Genomic DNA, 25,113 nt, shown 5'->3' on the forward strand with positions numbered 1-25,113 from the left:
GCAAGAGACACTTCTAGTGAAATGCCCCTCCCCCTCCCCAGGTAAATGCTACCTCACTCAAATGCTCATGTCTGTGATTGGAAAAATCACGCCTGATACCAAAGATTCCCCCCCGCCCCCGAGGACTTGTGCTGGATGCTAAGATTCCCTCACACAGGTAGCAGGTGTGAGCGAGGGTCTGCTTTGGGGCCCCGCTCTCCAGGTTCGTCCCCCACCCCCGTCCCCCACCAGAGAGAGCAGAGAGAGAGAGACAAAGAGAGAGAGAGAGAGAGAGAGAGAGAAGAGAATGAGAGAGAGAGAGGGAGGGAGAGAGGGAGAGGGTGGCGAGGTCGATGAGTGCCTTTTTCTTGAACCAAAGACGTGTGTGATGTTCTCTCGTCCTTATCGACTCGCTGTTCTCCCCGCTTTTCAAGCAAGCAACTGGATCTGAGTGATGCTTCTAGAACCTTTGGGTGTTGGGGCAGTCCTGAGAGTCCCCGTTTCCCGCTTGGCAACTAACTCCTCCCCCAGACACACACATACACAACTCCTGTGCACACGCCACTCACCGAGCAGGGCACTGGGGTCTGAGTGGGCTTGGCTCCTCCCTCCACCCACTAGGGGCGCCTGGACCCCACTGGCCAGAGCAGTTGCTAGCAGGGTTCAGGGCTTCTCTGCAGGTTAAGTCACTTGCTGGTCCTGCATTCAAGGCCCAAAGGTTAGAGGCCAGGGCCTGGGTCTGTCCCCTGCTGGACACTTAGGAATTGACCTGGGACCCTTCTGGGGATCAGTCGCTTAAGCTTCACTGACGCTGGTCACAGATACGTCCCTCTCAAACACCCTATGACATGTGCACACTTTCTATTCAGCACACACACCATTTCCCTCCAGACAACCCCCCCCAACCTGGCCAGGCCCCCTCCCCCAGTCCCCTCCTCCGCTCGACCCAATTACCCAGCCGGTTGTCACACACCAAAGACCATTCTCCACCCAGGGAATGACACTTCCAGCACAGCTCCTTCGAGCCTTTGACAATTTTCTCTGAAATACCTCAAGATATTTAATGTATAGTTTATGTGATTAAAAAATATCCTTAGCTAGTTTTTGGAATACGTGACTTGAAGCTTTATACCGTTAAATTATAATTTTGCAGACGATGGTATGTCGTTTCTTTGGTGAGTTCCGTGGGAGACGCGGTGAATGTCAGGGGCGGTCAGAGGCGAAGGGCCGAGGGAGCGTGAGCGAGAGAGTCCAGGAGAGCGCGAGGAAGGACCGGCGGCGTTTACAGATTTCTTATTTCAATGAGTCCTTTAGGAAAGAGAGAGAGCGAGCGAGAGCGGGGTACCTTTCTGTTCTCTGGCGTGTTCTGTTTCTTGTTTTTTGGAGTCATGTCTTATTAGACTATTTATTATTCTATGTGTTCTGTGTTCAAATGTAATTTAAGGAAAAAAAAGGAAGAAAAGTGAAAAAAAGACGCAATGGAATTTGATTTGATGCATGACTAATGTACTTTTTCTTGAAGATGATGTACTGGGCGGAAGGGTGGGGGGTGGGGCGGGGCCACGCGGGGGCGGAGCCCCAGGATTCAGCATCTTGTGTTTCATGCCCCAAGGGGCGCTGTTCGGTGCTCCATGGCGCTGCTCTATGTTACTTTCTCCCTTTCCAAGGATCTGTGTCCAGCCGGCGGCGCATGGACGTGCCTCAGGTGGAGAAGGCAGGCGACAGGCACTCAACCTGCACGCCCACGTCTCCACCTCCTGGCGCCGAGTCCCTCCGGATTCTGGTCCTGGGGCGCCAGTGGGCGTCACTGCCACCTTGGGTCCCCACTTCCCCGCCCCTGGGGCTGGTCGGGTTTCACATTAGCATGAATTCCCAAGTGTCTTGTTCAGAGGAGTCAGACAATCAGCCAATTTGAGTCATGTCGCCAGGTTGGTGGGGGGCGGGGGTGTCCCCCAACTTCCCCAGATCCAAAGGACCCTCCTGAAACTACCCCCACCCCCCAGGTAGGCACCTGCCCTGCATGGACTCCACCCAGACACCCCAGCCTCCTAGGGCCTGTCCAGGCATGACTTCACCTTTCCATCTGGCCTGGGAGGTGGATGGTGCACACCTGTGGAGCTCCCTTTCCAGCCCACAATAGGACCCTAGAGAACAGAGGGTACCCCCAGAAATCATGGAAAGGGGCTCTGGGGCAGTCTCCTGGCCTGGGACTCCACTTCAGCCTCCAGGCCCTATGCTCCCACCAGGGGAGAGCCTAGTTTCTAGGACAGGCCCCAGATAAGGGGGGGTGGGGTAGCCAAAGAGGGTCCCTCACACCCTGAAAGTCAGAAGGTCTGAGTTTGGAGGGCTGGGCCTGGGGGTGCAGATCCACCCACCTGAAATGAGGATAGGGATGGGTGGAGTATGTTCTAGGGCCCCTGCACAGGCTGGAATTGGGGCCACTCATATTCTTTGCCCAAAGCAGTTACAGTCACACCAATCTATCAGTTCCTGGGCTCCTCCTGCGGCCCCAGCAGACCCCTCCCCCAAATGGCTGGTCTTTGGCGGGGGGATTCTCTTTACCAAGGGTGAGGGAGGGTCAAGAGGCCACGTGGCCCTGTGTGTGTAATCACAACTGGACACTAGGGCAGCTTTCGGGGGACACAAAATTTGGGTCATCTAAATAAAGACCCCTCCACCTCACCCTCAGGTGACAGACTTAAAAGTTTAAATTAAAAAAAAATCCTCATCGTTGTGAACCATTGCTGTGCTGGATTTGTTGTTTTGTTTTTCTCCAATAAATTATTTTCTAGTCACTCACCGGGGCTTGTGCATTGGTTGAATGGGAGGGGTGGGGGGTGCTGGTGCAGGAAGGGGAGGCATGGGGCCCACCCTTTGAAGGGAGAAGGGGAAGAGTAAGTGGGCCTCTCCATTCTGAACACAGCCCTCCCTGAGATCCCACCCCACAGGGCTCCACCTTCCATGGAGCCTTTAGGTCACCGGAGTCTCAGGATCCTGTGGGCTCTGCTTCTGAGGTGTCACCGTCCACTACCTTCTGAGCACCAAGTGTAAAGTGATTTGCTTGAGGAAAAGAAATGAGGGCACCCTGGTGGAGAGAGAGGCTAGGTGGTGCCAGGGCCTTATTAACTGTACTGAGACAGGACAACAGGCAGCAGGCAGGAAGCCAGCGCTGGTAAGCAGTCTGCTCTGCACCTTCCTCCCTTCTGAGAGCAATAAAGCTTTTATCCACATTATCTATCCCAGGGTGAAAAACAAAACAAAACAAAAGCAGCCCAGCTTTCCCCACAATTCCCCATTATACCACAAGAAGACAGTGTTTTGATTTTCTTTTTCTTTTTTCCCTTAAACCAGAAAAAAACTTCCATGGGCATCACAAAAAGAAGTACAGGAAGAGGGAGCCTCAAGGAATCCTAGGGTCAGACAGACTGTGATTTATTAGGGAAAGAAGAGCCGGTGGGGCCCTGTCTTCAAGGGATAGCCTCGTGCTTGCTGGATGACACTTACTATGCCTGAGCAGTCACTGATGCCCCGGGGGCCAGGGAAGCTACTCTGCCAGATCAGGTGCAGCTTGGTCCCCACTGGGCTCTGGCAGCCACTCCATAGGAGACGGCTCTCTCTCCACAGGTGAGGGCTCCACCTCCATTGGCTGCTCGCTGATGGATGATCCTTTTGCACTTGGTGGTACAGTTTCCATCACAGAACTAAGGTTTGAGCTGGAAACTGGCAATATCCCCTCCCTGCGGGACTCGGGCTCCTTTTGCCAGATGTACGACCAGTTCTTCCAGGACAGTTTCCGGATATTCCAGAGGGATGTCTTCTCCTGTGGCAGGTATGCTGGCTGGCTCTGCAGGGACAGCTGGCTCGAAGGCAGCGTCTGGCTCTCAACAGAGGTCGTTTGGCTGTCTAGAGCTGACAGTGGTATCTCGGTTGGCAGTAGGTTCTGAGGAGAATATGGCAACTTCTCCTGTAAAGATCCAGATGGCCAGGTTTTGTTGAGAGGCTGGGGATGAGGAGCAGACCGCCTATCCATGGTTAAGGAGGAGCTCACCTCAGAGGGAGGCTGCATGTCCTCAGAGGACACCTTCCCATGGTGTGAGTGCCTCTTCCTCCCAAGAAATGACATCTTCCTTGGGTACCACAAGGACTCCTTCATGCTCCCAGATGGTTCATCAGGTGGCATTGTGTGATCAACCAGCATGTCACTGTTGACCCCAGGTGACCTCCGCAGAATCGTGCCCTGCGTGATGAGGTCAGCATAGCCCTCCCGATGGGAGAAGGCATAGCTGGAGCGCCGGGCCCGTGACTCCCTATGGATACAGGGCACAGGCTCCACGGTGATGACCTCCTCACTTGTGCCTTTCTCTACCTCTTCCTACAGAGCAAAAGAGAGAGTGAAGTCATCAGGCTCCCAAGCCATGTTGATGATGTTCAGATCACCTGCCCCTCCAGTGAGGGCCAATCAGAGTCCTTGGCCACTATCGATTGTCCAGGCTCTTTCCTAGGCAAGATGATCCAACTAGAGTCCTCCATGGGACCTGACTTTGGACCAACCAATCAGATTCCTCCGCATGGACCTGACTTTGGACCAGCTAATCAGAGTCCTCTTCCTGGGACTTAACTCTGGGCCAGCCACACTCACCTTGTGTGCCCGCTGGTGGCAAAGTCAGAACTTTCCCTGGGGCAGCCCCATGTCCAGCCTGTGTGGCTGAAGGTGGTGGTTTGTGGCCAAGTCCTAGTCCACCATTCCAAGTCAACTCTGGGGCCCATCCCAGCTTCAACTCATCCGTTTAGATTCTGATACTATGGGCTAGTGAGTCCCAACTCCCACCTTTTTTCATTGTGGTAAAATACATATAACATAAGATGTACCATTTCATCCATTTTTAGGTGCACAGCTCAGTGGCACATTCACACTGTCGTGCAGCCATCCCCATCACCTGTCTCTAGAACTTTCTCATCTTCCCAAATGGAAACTCTCTCCCCATAAAATACTGACACTCCCTTCCCTCCCCCAGCCCCTGGCCCAACCATCTGCTTCCTGTCTCTATGGATCTGACTCCTCTAGGGACCTCCTGTGAGTGGGATCAGACAGTATTTGTCCTTCTGTGTCTGGTTCCCGTCACTGAGCATCATGTCCTCATGCTTCATCCATGTTGTAGCAGGTGTCAGACTCGCCTTCCTTTTAAAGGCTAATATTCCACCGTGCATATATGTCACATTTTGTTTATCCGTCACCCACCGATGAACACTGGGCTACCCCGAGTCCCTCTTCTGCTTATCCCATCTCCAAATCACTTCTGTCGCGTCGGCCCCCAAGCCCCAGGCACTTCCAGGTGGGAGTCCGGCTATGCTCCCACTGCATGCACCTCAGGAACCACACCCCACTTGGGGGCCCTTCTGCCTGTCGTTTGGTCCCTTGTGGGGACACTGGGTGTGTGTCTAGCTCTGCTTCTGCCTCATCTCTGCCTCTCCTTCAAGTCCCAGTTCCCAGCACAGGTTCTGGCTGTTGGGGTCCTCCATGTGTGGCGTGGACCCCCACCCCTCACCTTGCGCTGTGGCTTCTTGAGGGCTTGGTAAATGACACGGAAGGCCAGCACAGGCAGGGTGTTCAGTGACACATTCAGCAGGATCACCAGCATGATTGGGGGCTGGGACAGCACGTTGAAGTCAGCGTCTGGAAACAGGGCAGGATCACAGCCGTCCTGGGCTATGGCCTCACCAGAGCCTGCTTGGTGCCTCTCCCCTCCAACACCCTATCTCTTTCTCTTCCCTTCACCTCAGGGAAAGGAGGTGAAAATTCTAAGGAGACACTGACGCTTCCTGCACACACACACACATACACACACCCCCCTACCTCACCTGCATGGCCAAGGAGCTTGAGGTTCAGAGGGGGAGAGAGGGTGCTCTGATGGGCACCCCCCCCCCAACTGCCCCATCCCTGCTGGGGGCTTACATAGAAACGGGAAGTTCTTGGGGAAGCGTTTGAAAAGCCACATGCTCTGGGTGAGGCTGGTCATGATCACGTAGAAGAAGAGGCTGAGGAAAATGGCCAGCACAGACAGGACGGTCCAGTACTTGGTGATTAGGATGACCTGCACAGGGAAGGGGCATTAAGGCAGGGGGGATGGGGAGGGAACTGTGGGGTGGGGCTCCACGGGGAGGATGGAGGCCCAGCTCCCAGGGCCTGTGAAGGGGCAGGTCACTGCCAGGAAAGACCTTAGTGCTTGCCGAGGCCCACCCCACCAGGGGAGGGGCAGGCAGATGGCCATTCCTACCTCCATAGTGATGGACAGCAGGTTGGACAGGGCCACGACCACCGAAAAGGACTGGTAGTCACTTAAGCTGACAGGCCCAGCTGAGTCCTGGCTGACCCACAGCGTCATGAAGAAGTTGACCAGAGAGGTGGCTGTGCCGTGGGCAATGGCTTGCAGGATGACCCAGTAGTTGAAGAGCTCCTCCTTCTGGCCTGTGATGTATAGCTCCGGCAACTCAAGGCTCCGCTCTGCGCTCACATCCTGATGAGTTCACGGTGGGGACGCTGGCTCTTGGGACCAGAAGGGGATGGCCCCTACCCTACCCCAGGCCCCAGGAGAAGAAACATGTACAGAGAAGGAGGAGCCAAGACCTGGAGCTGCTCACCTGCTCAAAGAGCCCGATATAGAGGACCGGGAGGGTGCTATACAGCAGGTTGAAGAGCGCCAGGAACCAACCTTCGTACAGAGCCTGTGGTGGGAAGGTGGAGGGTGCAGAGAGGGGAAGGGAGGGAGAATGCACTGAGCCTTCAGAGCCAAATGGCCAGAGACAGAAACGAATCTCTACCTAAGGAGACCCATCCAGGCTTGTTTGTCACCTGGAGAGGATGCCAGGTGACTTGGAAAGTCAAGTGACAATCAAGGTTGGAGCTAAGATCGGGGCTGCACGAAGTGATAAAGACTAGAAGAGAAAAGGTATGGAGAAAGGAAAGGCTACCCACTCCAGTATCCATGGACCGCACAGTCCATGGGGGTGGCAAAGAGTCAGATGCAATGGAGTGACTTTCACTTTCACTTCAATGCTTTTAAAGTAGCACCTTGGAGTCTGTTTCAAGTGATGACTATAATACAAAGTTTACAGGAGGGAAAATGGCTAGAGAGTGTGTTTTAAATTTTTCTTTTTGCCATGCTGCACATCATGCAGGGTATTAGTTCAAACAGGGATCGAACCTGTGTCCCTTGCAGTGGAAGTATGGAGACTTACCCACTGTACTGCCAGAGAAGTCCCTAGATTATTTTTAACTTGGGAAGTCAGTGATGGGTAACAGAGCTGGAAGTGATCTCACAAAGAGACCAAGTCCCTTCCTGAATGCACAAATCCAGGCTAGTGAAAAAAGCATCAGTTTCAGTTCCCAGAATGGCTTTACGTGCATTCTGGAGTTGAACAAATAAGTAACGACAAAAAAAAGTTTTTTTTTTTACCAGAATCAAGTTTCTCACCATTGGAGATGAGTCACAAATGAGCATGTGGAAAAGGCTAAGCTGAGCCTTGTTCTGTGGGGTGATTGGAATCAGAGGTATCAGTGTGAACTCATATACACATAGATAGATCAGTATAAGTACAGGTGTAGATGTGTGTCTAAACACAGTTAGTATGTGTATATCTCCTGCCTCTGTCTACAGAGAGAATATTGGCATCCCACGTGCGATGAGCACACCAAGTGCTTAGATCTTGGTGTCTAACTACCATTCTCTGGTGAAGAGAACTGGCATTCCTTGAGGGAATGGTTCATTCCAGGCTTGGGACAAGGAAAGGACAAAACGAGCCAGGAAGCTCTTGAAGCACCAGAAAGTGAGGACATGCTCAGAGAAGAGCAGGCACAGGGCAAAGGGACAAATCGGAGACAAAATGAGCAACAAGGCACAGAATAAAATGAACATACATGAGTCCATACTGATAGGAGTAAATATTCAAATAAATATGTGGGGGGAGAAGGAACATTAATTCCAGTTAACAAACATAGAAAGACTAAACATTGTCCCCTCTGACATCAGGAACAAGACAAAGATGTCTGCTTTCACCGTGGCTATTACTGCACTGGAAAAGTCCTCACCAAAGCAATTAGGCAAGAAAAAGAAATAGAAGGCATCCAAATTGGAAAGCAAGTGGTAGAGCTGTCTGTTTTTGCAGAGGACGTGATCTACATGCAGAAAATCCCAAAAGACTCACAGGAAAACTACTAGAGCCAATAAAACAAACTCAACAAAGTTGCAGGGCACAGATCCACACATACACACACAAAAGTGTTTCTATACACCAGTGGTGTATAGAAACCACGGACTATAGCCCACCAGGCTCCTAAGTCCATGGGATTTTCCAGGCAAGAATACTGGAGTGGGTTGCCATTTTCTTCTCCAGAGCATCTTCCTGACCCAGGGATCGAACCCGTCTCTCCCGCATTGACAGGCGGATTCTTTACCACATGCACCACCACATGGTACCACTTCCTATACAGCAGCAATAAGCAATATCAACAGGGAATTAAGGAAACAATTCCATTTATAGTAGCATCTAAAAGAATAAAATACCTAGCAATAAAAGGTAAAACAAAAATATATATTTATGAAGAATTCTCTTGTAAAGCTCTCTCTCAGCTGTTTGGGTATTGGTGACAGGGAGGCCATTCTGTTTCATGAAAGTCTATTTTCAGACCACAGGGGACATCACTGCACTACATATGACTCCTCTGACACTCTGGAGAGCACATCCAGTATTCACCATGATACTGTCAAGAATCTTGAAGTCAGGGACCCAGCCCTTACAATCTTATCTTCTCTGAAGTTCAGGTTCTCGTTTTTTCCCCTTGAAGAATGTATGTTTGGAGCACCTGTCCTGCCCTTGCTTCAAAGCTCAAATTTGCCAAACATCCCTGAAAATGCTCAGCACAGAGCTGGGCACAGAACCATCCCCTGCGTTATGTAGATTCTATACCTCTGTTAATGCAGCCAGATACTGATTGAAGGCTGCTTTGCTCTGTGGCTTCAGACACGCTCTGCCCTCTGAGGACCTCCGAGTGGGAGCATGCCTGCTGCCTTCCTGGAGGCTACAGGAAGGACATAGCCCCCCTTAGAGGGGAGGGAGTTCCCTCCGGCGCACCTGGGCAGTGAAGCCGCTGTAGAAGGCGAACCAGATCTGGACCATCATGCTGGCCAGTGTCTTGTACAGGAAGAAGCGCAGGAACTTGCAGACGCGCATGTAGGACCAGCGTCCGTGCACCAGCAGCAGCCGCCGCAGGAAGGAGAACTGGGCCAGCACGTAGTCACTGTTCTGCACTGCCTGCATGCCCTCCTGACCCGCCACCCCTATGCCGATGTCTGCAGCTGCAGAGGCACATGCAAGCCTGTCGGCCCAGGGGCCCCAGCCCACCGCTCCTACCTGCTGCCAGCCTCCCCTGGCCCCGCTGCCCTCCACCCACTCTTGATCATGTTGATGTCGTTGGCACCATCCCCGATGGCCAGGGTCACCACGTTCTGGTATTTCTTGACCAGCGCCACGATCAGGGCCTTCTGCTTGGGTGTCACGCGGCAGCAGATGACCGCCTGGCATCGGGAGGCCAGCTCCATGAAGGCCCGCTCCCGCCGCTCCTCAGAGCTCTGGAGGGTCTTGGAGTCTTCCTGCTGGGGCGCCAGCCCCGAGCTCCGCAGCTGGATCCCCAGTGTCCGCCACATGAGGGACAGGCGCCTGGCCTGCAGGAAGTCCACCCTCTCCTCTCCCGGCTCCTGCCAGGACTCCAGTGGGTCCACGTTCACATTCTGGACCAGGGCTCGGGGTTCCTTGCGCAAGGACAGCAGTAGCTGGTCCTGGCTCACGGGTGACAGGGGCGGGTCACTCTGCTGCACCCCTCCCTCTTCCCGCCCCACTCCCCGACTGTGCCCTCCTCCCATCCAGACCTGACTGCACCCTCCCTTGCTCCGGCCCAGCTGAGAACTATCTCTCGGGGTGGCCATCACCTTGGCTGGTCCAATGGTGCATCTGAGGGCCTTTCAGTGGTAGCAGCCCCAGCCTCAGCCTGCAGCTCCTCCCAGGCCCCTCCCCCGGGTACCAGGGCTCCACCGTCCACTCTGACCTAACACTGACCAGGAACTCCCCGTTAATGACCAAGGCCATCTTGAACTGCAGGGGAAGCTCTTTCTTTTTGCCACCTTGCAGGTTGTTGTTGTTCTCCCAGTAGACCTCGAGGATCCGCCTGCACGGGGGTAGGGGTGGGCGCCCAACCAGGCCTCAGCCACGTCAGCCACACAGGCTTCCTTGCACCCACATGCCAGCCACAAGGAGCCCGGCCAGGCAGACCCCAAGGCCATGGCTGTGTCCCGGGCGTCCCGTCCCTACCCTGACCCCCATCCCCTGTCAGGATCATCCACCCCATCCCCACTTCTTACACGATCTCCTTCTCCTCCAGAATGATCATGTTCTCTGAGAGCAGCTCGCAGGCAAAACCAATGTTCACCGCTGTCTCTGCAAACCAGCCCAGTTCAGCCCTTGTGGGGAGGCCCCCCTGCCGGGAGGCCAACGCCACCCACCTTGCCCATTACAGCGGCATGCCCCTTCCACGGGCCACAGCGATTGGCTCAGAGGAGGGCATGTGACCATGGCAGCCACTGAGTCAGCCCTGAGACTTTCCAACTCTGAGCATACCTAGGACTCCACTCCTGGCTGCGGCTGGGCGGCTGCAGAGAGGTGAGTCTGGGGCCAAGGTCAAGGCACCTTAGGCATTTCAATGCCTAGGATCCCCACAAAACGATTTAATGTCTGGGGGCAGGGAGGGGGGGTGAAGAAAAATGTGACATAACTTCTTAGGAAAAAAATAAAGGAAAAAATGAATACAGAAATCCAACCTGTGGGACTTCCCTGGCAGTCCAGTGGTTAAGACTCCATGTTGCCAATGCAGTGGGCCCAGGTTCCTTCCCTGGTTGGGGAACTATGATCCCACATGACCGGCAATGCGGCCAAAAAAAAAAAAAAAAATTCCACCTTGGAGACTGGTCTTTACACCAGCAGAGCTGTTAAATGTCATTCTAAATATTTGGAGTGTATGTGCCTCCCGCCCACAGAAGTCCTAATGGAGCCCTGTAGGCACCAGTGCTCAGTGAAGGCCCCCCCAGAAGCCTCAGAGGGTGGGAGAACCAGGGCTCCACAGCCACAGGACCAACTTGGCCCCTAGGTGGCTGGGCAGCCTCAGGCAGGGGCCCAGTGCTCTCTGAGCCCTGGGAGGTAACCTGGGCCCCACCAAACAGCGCTGCCAAGGGGGCCAAATCCCCAGGAGGCGCTCAGCATGGCATCAGCCCACCTGAGAGAGGCACCTAGGGCCTCGGTTCTCCCTTCCCAGGGACACACAGTGGTGGGCTACAGTGAGCTCAGACAACAGGGAGGGCCTGATGGTGACTCTGGGATGGGGTGAGCCCTCCCCGTGCCTCCCTTCTCCCTGCGCTGGTGGCTGCCACCCTAGGACCCACCTTGCTTGTCCCCTGTAAGGACCCACACTTTGATGTTCCCCTGCTTGAGACACTTGATGGTTTCGAGGACACCATCCTGGAGCTTGTCCTCAATGGCCGTGGCTCCCAGGAGCTGGGGTGGGGAGGAAGGAGTGGGTGAGGACAGACTGAGTGGGCTCCCCAGTGGGGCTGGGGTGTGGGGCCCCGCCCCCAGCTCCACCCACCTCAAGGCTCTGCTCCATCTCCTCATACACCTGGTGCAGGGCCTGGGCGCGGTTCTGCAGCAGAATGCTGGCCTCCTGGTGCCGCTGCCGCCACTCCTCATACACTTCCTCATCCACCTTTTTGCAGGCCAGGCACAATGTCCGCAGGGTCTCCTTGGCAAAGGACTGGGGCCAGCAGGCAGATGATACTGGCACCCCTGCCACTCCGGGGAACCCCTGCAGCCCTTCTCCCTCTGCCTGGGCCCCCAACCTGCCCCTACCCACACAGTCTGTCCTCCGGTGGCGGGGGGAGGCTGGGACCACACGCCACCCTGCTCCACACCTGCTCTGTCTCAACCCTTCTCCCCCAGACACCCCATTCGCTCTGTTTAGCCTCCAGATCTCAGCCTGCCTATTCCCCTAGCCAGGAACATCCACCCTATGATTTGTGCTGCAAATTCTAACCATTAGGCAAGATCCTCAGTGAAGCCCTGCCAGACCCTTTCCCAATCAGGATTCTGTCCTCCCTGGAGCCCTCTCTCTGCTTCACTTCTCAAGGAACTGAGGTAGGGGGTGGGGCACAGAAAGGATCCTGTGGGACTCTTGTCTCCAGGCCCAGGCGAGGACCCAGTGCTCTCTCACCCCATCACAGCTCTTCCCTCCTAGGCTCCAACCCTGCCCTGGGTCTTTTGCCCCAACAGGCAGCCCCTTGACTGGCTTCTGCTCCTGACTGACATGGGCTTGGGTGGCTGTATGCGGACATGTCGAGTGCCCCAGACAGGCCTGTGCGCCTCCTCTCATGCCTCAGTTTCCCTATCCATACCGTGGGCAGTTGAGCCCAGTCATCCTGCCGAGATCCTGGGCTCTGGGTCACTGCTGTGACTGCACTTCTTCGGTTCTGGGTCAGGACCCAGACATCGGCTCCCCACCACTCCCTCCCGGCAGAGTGGGGCACTCTGGGAGACCCCTGAGGGGAGGGACAGAGGACATTCTTTCCATAAACAGCCCTGCTGGGCCCTGTGCTGGGTGAGGCTGGGGACCCATGGGTTCAGGACTGGGCCCGCATGGCAGGACAGCCCATGTCAGAAAGAGCTCCCTGGAGGTGGGGACCTAGGGCTGAACCGCGAGGACAGAAGGATGCTGAGCGCCTGAGTGGAGGGAGGACAGGGAATAGCATGTGCAAGGGCCCTGAGGCAACACCGGAACCGGGTTCTGGGAAATGGGTTCTGGGAAACCCCCCGAGGGCAGGGAAACCAGGTCAGAGATGACAGACAGCAGGAAACAGAAGGATGAAGGATGAAGCTTGGAAAGGGGCTTCACCTGGAGATGAAAGGTTCGGGGCAGAGTGCGCTGAGTGTGTCCTGGAACCTAGGCCTGGCTGGAAGAGGGGGGCGGCATCCAGGAAAAAACCCACCCACAGGGTGTCCTTGCCTGACTCAAAAGATGTCCCCACTGGGCAGTGCAGCTTGGAGCTGAGCTCCATCTTCAGCCCTTGAGTGTGTGTTTGTGTGCTGGGCAGAACAGTGTGCAACCTGACCAACTGGCCACGGCTTCCCTGAGGCCATTTCTCCGCACACTCTTTTCCCCTGCTCCTGTGACTTCGACTCTGCCCCTCCACCCTCCCTTCCCACAGGGACTCACGGCCAAGGCCTCCTCTGTGGCCCATTCTGTCTCTCCTTTCTTTTGCAGGCGCTCATAGATGACTGTGTCAGCCCCTTTGGTGTAGAGGTAGATGGAGCCCTCGGGCTTGCGGACTGTGGAGGAAGAGGCCTGGCTGCCCACATACACTCCCCTCCCTACCTCCCCCCACCCCACCCAGGACCTCGGGCACTCACCCAGCACTGACATCCGCTTGCGGACGCTGTTGAAGTCCATCATGGCCAGGACCTGGTACACACACTCCTCCCCCAGCTCCATCAGGGTGATGCTGTCCTGCGTGCGTGCCAGGAACACATAGCCGAAATTTCGGGCCGCTGTGACTAGTGCCTCCTCGTCCGGGGAAGCTGCCTGGTACACTAGCTGGTCTGGCCAGGGAGGGTGCAGAGCGGGGAGGGGTCTGAGAGCTTGACCTTGTTGGAGACCCACCACCCACCTGTCTCCACCTGTTTAGCACAGGGAGGAAACAAATACAGAAAGTGCCCAACATGCATTTGCAGGACGACAGTTTCTTGAACAGGCACAACCTCTAAGTCCAATAAAAGAAAAGGGCGATTGCATCCCAGTCCACAAGCCCTCCTCCTCCCTGTATGATGACAGGCCAGGACACCCTTGGTGGCAGAGGATAGGTGGGGTTCGGGCTGGGGGCCTGGGAGTTCTCTGATCGGGATGAGAAGGCCCTGGCAGCTGGTGGGAGAGTATCTGGGGAGCCTGGGCCTGGCCACCCCCAGGGTTGGGGGGCCACTCACCGTTCTTCTGTACCATCACCGTGTGGCAAATAGCCAGCACGCGCCAGAACTCGCGCACCCTCCAGTCCTGGTTAGCCCACACAGCCTGCAGGAGTTGGGCGTTGCAGAATAGCAGCTTCCCATCAGCAAATTTATTCCAGAGGAAGGGGTTCTCCTGCAGGGGGTGGGGCACAGGCCAGCACTGGGTGGGTCACTGCCCTTCCCCCCACCACCCAGGGCTCCGGGGAGGCCAGAGCTCACCTTGCCTGGGGTCTCCTCTGGGCCTGGGGAAAGATTCAGCTTTAGGCCTCAGCACCCCCTCCCTGGGCCAGACTTCCTGGGGCTGCCGGCTGCAGCTAGACCAGCCAGGCCTTCGCCCTGCACCCGGCGCCCCAAGCTGCCAAAGACCCCAGCCTCAGCTTCTGCCTGGAGAATAGGATGTAGCCATGTGTCCCAGGGCCCCCCTCCAGGGCGGTGGGGTGGAGGGCGTAGGGGAGTGGGGTTCAGCCCCGTAGAACATGTTTGGTTTGACCTCCTCCTGGTGTCTTTTTAAAATTTGGACTTGGCTACCTACTTTGAAAAACAAGGTGATTTCACAGGAAAACCTGGGTCCGCAGCACTTCTAGAAACATCAGAGACCGGCCAGGGTTGGTGCCACTCACCACGGGCCTGGTCAGCACCTGACCTGTCAGGTGGCATCAGCCCAAGGGCAGGGGCCCAGGTCTGTCATGAGACTGCCCATGAGGCCCAGTATCACCCAGTGGGGCCCTCTGTCCGCTCCTGGTCTAAACTGTGTCTGCTGCTTATCAACTAGACCAGAGACTGGTGAACTATGCCCCCACATCGGGACCAGTTTCTGTGTGACCTGCAAGGCTATAAATGTTTTTCACATTTCTAGAGAGTTGGGAGAAACCTGAAAAGAAGAATATTATCTTGTGTGACCCGTGGAAATGCTGTGAAATTAAAAATCCAGAATCTGGGTGAAAGCAGCAGCTGCTTTCTGGGGCCAGAGACCCAGCGGCCTTAGTGGCCAAAAATATTGACCCGTGGGTTCTTTATAGGAATAGCTGCTGCTGCTACTGCTGCTAAGTTGCTTCAGTCATGTCCGACTCTGTGCGACCCCATAGACGGCCTCCTACCAGGCTCCTCTGTCCCTGGGATTCTCCAGGCAAGAACACTGGAGTGGGTTGCCATGTCCTTCTCCAATGCATGAAAATGAAAAGTGAAAGTGAAGTCGCTCAGCCATGTCCGACTCCCGGCGACCCCATGGACTGCACCCTACCAGGCTCCTCCATCCATGGGATTTTCCAGGCAAGAGTACTGGAGTGGGGTGCCATTGCCTTTTCCGTATAGGAATAGCTAACCAAACCCCACGTGAGAGGAAGCCCCTTGGCAATAGTGGTGGGGCATCAATTGGTATGGGATGCTGGATGCCGGGCCACTGCCGTGAGACCCTGGACGCGGGGAGCAGGGCGCGGGCGGGGTCCCACCGTAGACAACTCCGCTGATGCAGCACTTCTTGAAGGTCATGATGTTCTGGGTGAGCGTGCCCGTCTTGTCGGAGAAGATGTACTCCACCTGGCCCAGCAGGTCGTTGAGGCTGGTGCTTCGTGCTTTGGCGGGCAGGTCCTGGGGCTCATAGTACATGTGCTCGTCCCAGTTGATGAAGACGCTGTTCCCCAGGTAGATGAATTCGACCCTGCTGATGCACGCATGTGCACTCGCACATTGGGTCACTGCCCGGCCCTCGGGCCTGCTGTCCCTCCCCCACCTTCCCTTCCGGCTCAGCAGCGGGCAGGGCTGGGAGGCCCCGGGGCTCACATAATGAACATGGCCATGGGCACCAGGACGCTAAGCAGGATGAGAAAGCTCCAGAAGATGAAGAAGGCCTCCATAGCCACACTGTGCATGTGCATGGCAGACACGTAGTGGTGATTGGCCTTGAACTCCTTCACCTTGTGCCAGAAGCCAAAGGTCATGGCCGCGGAAATCACCACCGTGGACACAAAGATCTGCGCGCGGAGGGGAGGAGGGGCACAGCGTGAGGGGGGCCCAGGCGGCAGCGAGGCACCTCAGGGACGCGCGCACCCTTAGTGTGAACTGACAAGCACGGGGCGGGGAGCGGGTGTTCCCCAGCACTGCTTCAGGATGGGACGGGGGTCGCGGTGGGGAGGGGATGGCAGTCCACGGGGAGGGCAATTTGGAGGTTTTCTGCCGAGCTTCGCGACTGCGAAATTATTATTTCGATAATTTTTAAAAAGGTAAAATTTGATTTAGGCAAAAAATTAAGGATTTCTAAAGATCAGTGGAGGATAGGGGGGCATCTTATTATCTCCTGCGGGTTTTGGAAACGTTGCAATCAAATATTGTTTTATTAACCCCACCCCCCCCACCTCAAATCGTCATTTGAAGAAAAAATTCTCTGGCCTGACCAGGCGATCAAGCTGCATATTCTTCAGAGGAGGGAAACTGAAGCCTGGAAGATGACAGCCATGGGGCTTCTGTGCGGTGGGGCCCTTTCGTTCCCCTCCTCCATGGCCCCCCACCCAGGGCAGGGGGGTCTAAGAAGCTCACCAGGACCACCAGTCTGTTCATCAGATGGTCTATCTTGGTTCTCTTCAGATGGATCTTGCCACAGTTCTTCATGATCTTTGTGTCAAAACCTGCAAGATTTCCATCCACTCATCCATCCGTCTATCTACCACCCATTCATCATCCATCATCTATCTATTCATCTATCCACCATCCATTCATCCATCCACCCATCCCTTCATTCATCCATCCACCAATCCATCCACTGTTCACCAACCATTCATCCACCATCCATTCATTCATCCATCCATCCATTTACCATCTGTCCATCCATCCATCCATCCATCCATTTATCCGTCCACTCTCGCGTCTACTCATCCATCCACCCACCCTCCATCTCCATCTATCCACCTACTCCATCACCCATCATTCCATCTATTATAAATACCCCCATTTCTCCAGTCAAAACAAAGGTGCTGGCTCAACACGTCCATTCCTGCAGTTTCAGAAATGAGAGTCCAGAGAAACCACGCCAGGAGCCCTTCATCCCATAGCAGCAGACATGTGGCACCCAGGCCTGGCCTTGTGACTTCCTGCCAGTGACCTCAGGGTTCTCCGCCACCCAGCCCTACCCCTGACCTGGGCAGGATGGGCCCCGGGGCCCCAGAGAGCAGCTGTACCGGCATAAACGACCAGTCCATAGCAGGTGTCTGTGTTCCGGACCTTGCAGCCTCGCAGGAGGATGTTGCCACTATCCAGTGGGTATTTCTTGCCCTTCCACTCCAGGCACCCGACGAAGTGGTGCATTCGGCTGTTGGGTTCCTCACACACCACCTTCCCTGTGGGCAACCCAGTGTTCAGGGAGCCACGAGCATGGTGCAACTCAGCCACCCCTCTTCAATATGGGTTAGGGGTAGGGGACTCAGGGAATATTCCTGTCACTCTCCAGCCAGGGCCATCTGCACAGGCCCCACACTACCCCAAACTGGCCCCAATGGCACCTCCACCCCCACTATACAACACAGCCTCCTCCTGGATGCTCCAAGCTGGGTGTTCCTGGCCTCAGGGCCTTTGCATGTGCTGTCTCCTGTGGTGGTACACACACCTCCTCAGGGAAGCCCTCCTTGATCCTCCAGCCAGATAAACACACCCCTCCATTGAGCCCCTTCCTCCCTGCCAGTGTCTGACGTCACCAGACGTTTATTCCTGCAGCCATATCAGTAATGTCTGTGAGGGACTTCCTTGGTGGTCCAGTGGCTAAGACTCCCTGCTCCCAATGCAGAGGGCCTAGGTTCCATCCCTGGTAAGACAACTAGATCCTGCACGCCACAACTAAGAGTTTCCGTGCCACAACTAAGAGTTTCCGTGCCACAACTAAGAGTTTCCATGCCACAACTAAAAAGGTCCCACATACCAGCACAACCAAATAAATCAATAAATATTTTTTAAATGTTTGTAAGGTCCACCAGTGCAGGCACCAGCCTTATCTCAGTTGAGCTGGGGACACCAGAGCCCAGTCCAGCACCTGACACAGTAAGTGCTGAATACAAATGAGGAGGGAGGGAAGGAAGGGGTGCACCCATCCAGCACCCTAAACTACAGGGACCAAACACAGGGCACAGCGTTCCCCAGCAGGCAGTAGGGGAGGGCCTGTCCACCATCACCCTGAGAGAGTATAGCCACTGGTCTCACTTCTGTTTGACAAAACCCACCCAGCGTGCAAAGGCTGGCCCAAGGCAGCATCTGGCAGGGAGTGGGCTGGGGGGCCACGGGGCTAAGTGACCCTTACCCTTCCTTCTCTGGGGCTGGACCCTCTGTTTCCTGAAGGTAGACATGAGAGCTGTCTAGGGAGGGGCAGGAGAAGGACGGAGGAGCCATGGGGCAAGCCCACACCTCTCACTACCCCTCTGAACCACAGTCTCCCCCTCTGCAAAATGGGCAGGGGTGCTGGGCTGTCTGGGGTAGGTCAGGACCCAGAGAGAGGTGTCAGGGTGGCAAGGCCTTTCCCCAGATCCATGAGCAGACACACAACCAGTGTCTGGATGTCGGGAGCAGAGGGGCTGTGCTTGGAGAGAAAGGTTCTGGCATGCTCCAGAGCCAATTAGAATAACTTGCCTTTGTAATGTGACAGGAAAATAATGATAGCAAATAGTAACAATAAAAAAATTATCCCCTTGCTGGGTCTCAGCAAACAGTAACTGAACCAATAGGTGTGAAATGTCATACTTATCTGGCAGAAAATAATAAACCTGATGTCCCTGTGGGCCTCTCCCAAACATGTAGGTGAATTGCTAGCCAGTGTACATGGACTGCCTTGGTTTCTTTGTTTTGTTTTGCTGCTTCTTTCTGGTCGCACCACTCGGCTTGTGGGATCTTAGTTCCCTGACCAGGGATTGAACCCAGGCCCTGGCAGTGAAAGTGCTGAGTCCTAACCAATGGGCCTCCAAGGAATTCCCATAGGCTGCCTTTTTGAATAAACAACTAAAAGCATTTGCTTTAAAGTGGTCATGGGTTAAAAATAAAATGTAACACTTGATCAAATGCTGTAGCATGCTTTGTAATAACAACAGAAATGCCTCCACTGCTGCATTGGTTTAAGGGATTTGATATGGACCTGGAAGAAGTCTCTCTGCCAAAAATTCTCTCAGCCCCAGTGGTCTGGGAATAAATAAGACAGGATAACAGAGGGTAATGTGCCCATCTGGATGTCAGAAGCTGCACAACACCCTCCACCTAGCAGGTGGGGAACCTGTGGTCCCACTGCAGTGGGGGAGACAGGGCCCAGAGGGGCTGGATGGGTTTGCCAGCTCCCACCTTGGAAGGAGGCTATCTTCCTTATACTGGTCAGCTCGTGGTGCGTGATCACTGGGGCCTGCCTGAACTTCAAGTTGGTCTCCCTGGTGACAAGAAGGGGAGCAAGACAAAAGGTGGGACAGACAGTGCCTGGTCAGGGCATGCCCAGCCTCTTTCCAGAGCCACTCTGGCATTTTCCCTAAGCACCTACTGTGCACCAGCTGCCAAGCAGGAGGCTGAGGCCCAGAGAGGGAGAGAGCCTTGCCCAAGGTCACACAGTGTGTTTGCCAAAGGGCTGAGGCCAGACCCTAGGCCTTCTTGCTTTGGCACCTGGCTCATGGTGGGTGGGGGAGATGGGCTTCCAGAAATGGTGGTGCATTTTTATTGCCCCAGCTGACATTCAAGTGTCCACATGCTCCCAGGGCAAAGGACCACAACATCCAAGTGGGCTGGGTGTGCAGCCCTCCAGTCCCCAAAAGCCCTAGTGATGACCTGGTCTCACCCGTCGATGTCAGCCGTCTCCACATAGCATAAGCTGCTGGGCTCTGTGCTGGCCAGCAAAACCAAGTCAGCCTGGGGTGAGGAGCAGGATGGGAGATGACAGCCTTGCATGGGGGTAGAGAAGGGGGAGACCAGTGGTGGGGAGAGGGGGACAGCCCTGCCTCCAAACCACCCCCCAACTCAGCTCAACGAGGAAGAGATGATGGCCTTGCATAGGGGCAGAGTGTGGGAGACCAGCAGGGTGAGGGATGGGGAGGAGGGAGGGAACTGCCCTGTCTCCGGAGCACCCCTCTGCAGCTCACCGGGACAATGCTGTCTTTATGCAGACAGACCAGGTCTCCCACATGTAGATTCTTCCATTTTCTCCACAGAAAGCTGTGTGGGTGGGGGTGGCAGGGGTGGGGTGGGGGGTCCCCCCACCCCCCCACCCCCCACCCTGATTACCCCCTCCTCCCAGATTCCAACGCCCTTCAGACCTTCCTGCCCTCCCCTTTGGCTGAACTCTGCTCCATGAGAGTAAACAATTGGATCTTCAGCCCCTGCCCCTTCACAGGGCCCACCCCAAGCCTGGTAGACAGCAGGCATCTAACAAGTGCTGGTCTGGGTTTCTCCTGGCCCCATAGGATCTCCAAGACCTCAGAAGATGCTGGATGGTCTTCCAGGCACACCCCCCGTGAATGTCCATCCCTCTGCCATGCTGGGGTTGCCCCCCTTGGATAGATCCCACACCCAGCTGCTGCGGCCTCACCTCTTCCCCATTAGGATCTGGCACGGCCGATTGTTGACAATCTTGTCACTCCTGTGTCGCCCCTGGGCCGATGGGGGTAGGTCAGAGCAGGGACGATTCCCCTCATGCCGCTCAGGCAACAGACGCAGGTGCCCAGCTAGAGAGCCCAAACCCCGCAGTGCCTGTCCAGTGACCCTGCCCCTGGGAGGGTGTTGGCAGCAGAAAGAGGGCAGTTTCCTGCAGGCTGCCACTGTGGACACTTGGATGACCTGCTGAAGGGGCACTGGCACCTGCCCCAGTGGCCACAGAGCACAATGGACAACAGCCCACCGGGGCTGCCTGTGCGGACCTTCCTCCCACCGCACCCAGGAGTCAGGAGGACCCACCTGATTTCGCCCTGCCCCCACCCCGTCCCTGCTTACAATATCGTCCACCAGGTCTCGGATGGCCCGGATGGTGAGGAGGCAGACGAACGGGGCGAACAGAGTGAACCAGGGCAGCGTGGAGATCTCGGGGATGCCCTGAAACAGAGGATGGGTCATGCCAGCCAACCCTCTTGGGCACCAGACTGCCTCCCCTCCCCCTAATCCTGCACCCTTCTGCCCACACATCCAGCACTACAACCTCACATCCTGCCGTTCCCACCTGCAGGCAACTCCCCTCTGGGCCCTCTCCCTGCCTGGACCTCCTGCCCAGCAATGCCTCCTCTTCCTTCCATGCACCGCCCCCACATGTCCTCTCCTCCAGGAAGCCCTCCCAACCCTATGCTTGTTCCCTCCTCAAGGCCTTGGGTCTCATGGGATCCCCTCTGTGCAACCTCATATCTGCCCTCAGCACAGTTCGGGTGGGGGCCCACCCCATCACTGGTTCCTACCATGTGGTTTAATGACAGTCATTTCCCCCAGTCCTGAGCCACCTTAAGACAGGTGTCAGGGCCACTACTGGGTCCCCAGTGCCCAGAACAGGACCTGCATACAGTGGGTGCTCAATAAGTGTTTATTGGCTCGATGGATAAAAGCAGTGTCTCACTTTACTCAGATCAGAATGAGATACTGGGTAAGAGTTGGGATGTTTTGGAAACTTCCCTCACCACACAGGGCCCCATCTCCACCCATGACCAGCCTGATGCCAGGAAGTAACCCAGTGGGTCCCTAGAATCTGATCCTTCCTCCTTGCCCTCTGGGACCTGCTGAGGCCAAAGGGGTCAGGAGGCCTCCTCATACCTGGAGGAGCCATCCATGCACTCAAATCCTTCAATATATATTGAGCACGTCCTGTGTTCCAGGCCCCTGGCTGGGCAGTGAGGATCCAGCCATAACGGAACTCCCAGTCTGTGGGGGGTGGACACTGACCCACTAACCACACAAACACATGGGTCTACAGAGCCATGTGGGAACCACCCTGGGTCTACAGAGCCATGTGGGAAGGTGGGAAGTGCCAGGGGGTGGGGATGGGGGATTCCTGGAGGAGACAGCTCAAGCAGGTAGATGGAGTGGAGTGACCATGGGCACTGACTCCTGGGGCTGCCCCCACCTCACCTGGAGGAGGATGATGAGAAGGAAGTAGAGGTTGGAAAAGCGGTGGAACTGCTCATACAGGTTCAAGGGCAGGAAGGAGAAGACATTGTACTTGGCCGTGTGGATGACGTTCTTCTGGAAGGAGAGCTGGTGTGGGGGTCTGCCTGCCCAGCCCCACCTGGCCTCCACCCACCTGCCCCTCCAGCCATGAACAGCGTGAACAGAGCCCCTACTGGGTGCAGGCTTGGTGAGCCAGGTCGGTGACCCCAGGATTCCCTGCAGGTAGGTAGAGCCTGACGGACACACTGTACTGTGAAGGCTGCCTAGGAACATATTTAGGGCAGAGGAGCCACATGGGGCATCCGTGCTGGACCAGTGACTCTGCGAGGCCAGCACTACAGTCCTCAGGACCAAGTGGGAGAACCCAGAAGGCAGAGCCCCGGTGACCACTCTCCCTCACTGGCAGGTCCCCAAAGCCCATGGGAGCGGGGACGGGGGAGGCCTGCCCACCTTGTACTTCTTTCTCTGCCAACACAGAAAGACCTTCTCCTTGAACTGGCTGTTGTAGGCCCGGTTGTTGGCCTGCACTTCCCAGGTGAACTCTGGAGGATAAACACAGGCTAATGACACCCCAGAGGAGGGCTAATGGGCCCCCGGGGGATCCAGCTGGTAAACAGACAGGAGGGCCCTCGATCTCTTTACACGGTAGCTACCTGCTTGGGGAGCCCAGGTAGATCTGAGGATCCAGCCACCCCGAGACAACCCCTAGGCCATGGGAGACCTATTCACACCCACTCCTTCTACAGACGGGTAAACTACAAGGCACTGGGGATGAGCTCCAAGGTGTCGGAGGCTCCATGCCCGGCCCAGGTGCTCTGGGTCCCAGGCTTCCAAGTCCTGAGTCCACCCTTCAGTCCCAGGATTTTGAACTATCTGTAACCCCATGAGAACCCCACACTGGGCCTCCTGTCTCCCCACTTCAGCCACTGTACTTTCTAACGCCCCTTGGTAGAGCCCACCTTGTGCCCACACCTTTTCCCCCCACCCTATGCCCACGCTTCGCCCAGACATGCACCTGAGTTCTTCTCCTCGTCAAGGTCTTCTTGGTACGTGAGACTGCCCATGCTGGTGGGGCTGTCGGACAGAGTGGCCTGAGGTCACACTGGCGGCTGTATAGTGCCCACCACTCCAACCTTCTTGGAAAAGTAATTTCCTATGCCCGCCTGCTAAAGTCTCCTCCCCAGAATCTGAAGGTCCAGTCACCAGCTGTGAGTCCTTGCTCACTGCTGTGGTCACCTGGCCACTGTTCCCCACCCCACAGCCCCGCACGGCCCTCTGTAGTCCAAGCCCCTATTGCCGCTCCTGGAAAGGCGCACACATGTCCTTCCACACAGCACAGGACATTCAGCCTGGTCAGGTGTTCGATCGATTTCTTTGTTGACAGACTAAATGGGCCCCCAGGGTTCCCTGTCATATCTCAAAAGGGAGTTTATGAGGCCAAGGGGCTGAGAAGTCTGAGTGTGGCCCTGGGGTAGCAACCACCAGACTTCCACAGAGCCAGGAGCCTGGTCCCTCCTAGTCCTTCAGTGCCCCTGGCAGCTCCCCAAATGACCCCAGCCCCAGCACTCCACACCCCTGGTCCCACTGTTCCCTCTGCCAGCAGGACCATTCCCTCTTGACAGGCTGGCCGGAGGCACCTCACCCATCTGCTCTCAGCTCATATTTCTCCGATGGCCCAGGCTCGTTCTGGAGCCTCCTCTGGGCCTCCCTTCTGCCTGCAGGGTCCCCCATTCCAGCTCTGATCACCCTTTTTCTGCTTCTTCCCCCATCTGGGTTGCCTGCTGAAACCGGAACCTCCTAGAGCAGGGACTGCTGGCGTCTGAGTCATTAGTGTCCCCAGGGCCCGGGGGTGGGATGGCCTGGCTCAGGGCCGGCGCTGATGCTCCTGGGAGCCTGATGAAGGCCAGTGCCCATTTGCCAGATGAGAAAAAACGAGGCTCGGGGTGAGTGAGGCTCAGCCTGTGGGACCAGAGCCACTAGGAATCCCGGCCCGGGCCAGATGGGGTTAGAGGGCTGCTGCCGGTCAGAATTCACGCAGTGTTTTGGGGGATGGCAAACACGCCTCCCCCAACAAGGGCTTGCTTCCTCCTCAGCGCACTCTAGGCTCACCAGAACGTCCACTAACCCCGGGGAAATCCCGAGCATTCCCACAGCGAAGCGACGCAGGATTCGATGCCCAGCCCCTGGAAAATGCACCAGGAGATCTCGGTCCACTACACACCGTGAGCTCCGGCGCCCGTCCGGACCCTGGCCCGCGCGGACCTCTAGGGGGCGCCGCCTCCGCCACGGCCTCCCGCCTTCAGGCCCGGCGGAGTTCAGAGAGGGTGCGCGGGCCCACAGATACACACAGCTGTGGAAGCGCGGCCGCTCACCTGCGCGGGCTGGGGCGGGTGGGGCCGGGCTGCCTGGGTCAGTCGCTGAAGTTCAAAGCGACGGACGTGGTGGAAGCTGTTAGCCGGGTGCCAACGGGCCTGAAACGGGCGGCGCGGGCGCGGGGCGGAGCTGGGCGGAAGGGCGGAGTCTAGGGCTGAAGGGGTGGCCAATACCAAAGTAGGGGCGGGGTCGAAGGCGGGGTCGAGCGAGGCCAAACTGAACAGGGTCAAAAGAGGCGGAGCCCGAAGGCAGGGCCCAGTGACCTCGAAGAACGGGGAGAGAGCGGGCGGGGCTAAGGTGCGGGAAGTCGAGGGCGTGGCCTGAGCGGAAGGTGAGTCCAAGGAAGAAGGGCGTTACCCAGAGGCAGGGCCAATACCGAAGGCGGGGCGGGGGAGAAGGCGGGGCCAAGAGTCATCCACGCCGAATAGGGCTCGAGGGGGCGGAGCCTAGTGTGACTAGAGGAGCTAGAGGGGGCGGGACCAAGGGGGAGGGGCCGAAGGCGGGGCCGAGTGAGGCCTTGCCAGAGGGGCTGGATGGAAGTCTTAATCTGGGCTTTTGTATTAAGGGGCTATGGCAAAC

The 25,113-nt window shown here is 56.3% G+C and overlaps 1 protein-coding gene across 10 annotated transcripts; it reads right to left on the minus strand.

The window, feature by feature from the left end:
• Positions 1-3,295: 3,295 nt before the first annotated feature.
• ATP8B3 (ATPase phospholipid transporting 8B3) lies at positions 3,296-24,659 on the minus strand. Of its 10 annotated transcripts, none has more exons than XM_070292403.1 (30): positions 24,534-24,643; positions 23,177-23,235; positions 22,612-22,703; positions 22,123-22,233; positions 21,007-21,105; positions 20,606-20,667; positions 20,160-20,232; positions 19,859-19,929; positions 19,378-19,460; positions 17,244-17,402; positions 16,606-16,694; positions 15,853-16,043; positions 15,522-15,730; positions 14,293-14,315; positions 14,053-14,206; positions 13,483-13,671; positions 13,289-13,401; positions 11,669-11,833; positions 11,466-11,577; positions 10,392-10,467; positions 10,090-10,198; positions 9,428-9,812; positions 9,109-9,332; positions 8,304-8,459; positions 6,619-6,702; positions 6,255-6,494; positions 5,933-6,071; positions 5,526-5,653; positions 4,028-4,351; positions 3,296-3,943 (listed from the first exon to the last, which is right to left on the minus strand). In XM_070292403.1, exons 2-30 carry the CDS (start codon positions 23,223-23,225, stop codon positions 3,524-3,526), a joined length of 4,329 nt encoding a protein of 1,442 aa, XP_070148504.1. In that variant the 5' UTR covers positions 23,226-23,235; positions 24,534-24,643; the 3' UTR covers positions 3,296-3,523. The 10 variants fall into 10 exon arrangements, with proteins under 10 accessions (XP_070148504.1, XP_070148503.1, XP_069445846.1 ...); XM_070292402.1 differs by having other exon boundaries at positions 15,522-15,733; XM_069589745.1 differs by having other exon boundaries at positions 22,123-22,236.
• Positions 24,660-25,113: the final 454 nt, after the last annotated feature.

The sequence above is a fragment of the Ovis canadensis genome, chromosome 5, assembly GCF_042477335.2.
Source record: "Ovis canadensis isolate MfBH-ARS-UI-01 breed Bighorn chromosome 5, ARS-UI_OviCan_v2, whole genome shotgun sequence".
Classification (NCBI taxonomy): Eukaryota; Metazoa; Chordata; class Mammalia; order Artiodactyla; family Bovidae; genus Ovis; species Ovis canadensis.

Coding starts and splice junctions, on each gene's coding strand:
- ATP8B3 (XM_069589744.1), bottom strand. CDS start 23,225: ATGGGCAGTCTCACGTACCAAGAAGACCTTGACGAGGAGAAGAACTCA. Junction 20,668..21,006: donor GAGACCTGGTGGACGATATT/GTAAGCAGGGAC, acceptor CCATCGGCCCAG/GGGCGACACAGGAGTGACAA. Junction 11,578..11,668: donor AGATGGAGCAGAGCCTTGAG/GTGGGTGGAGCT, acceptor TCCCCACCCCAG/CTCCTGGGAGCCACGGCCAT.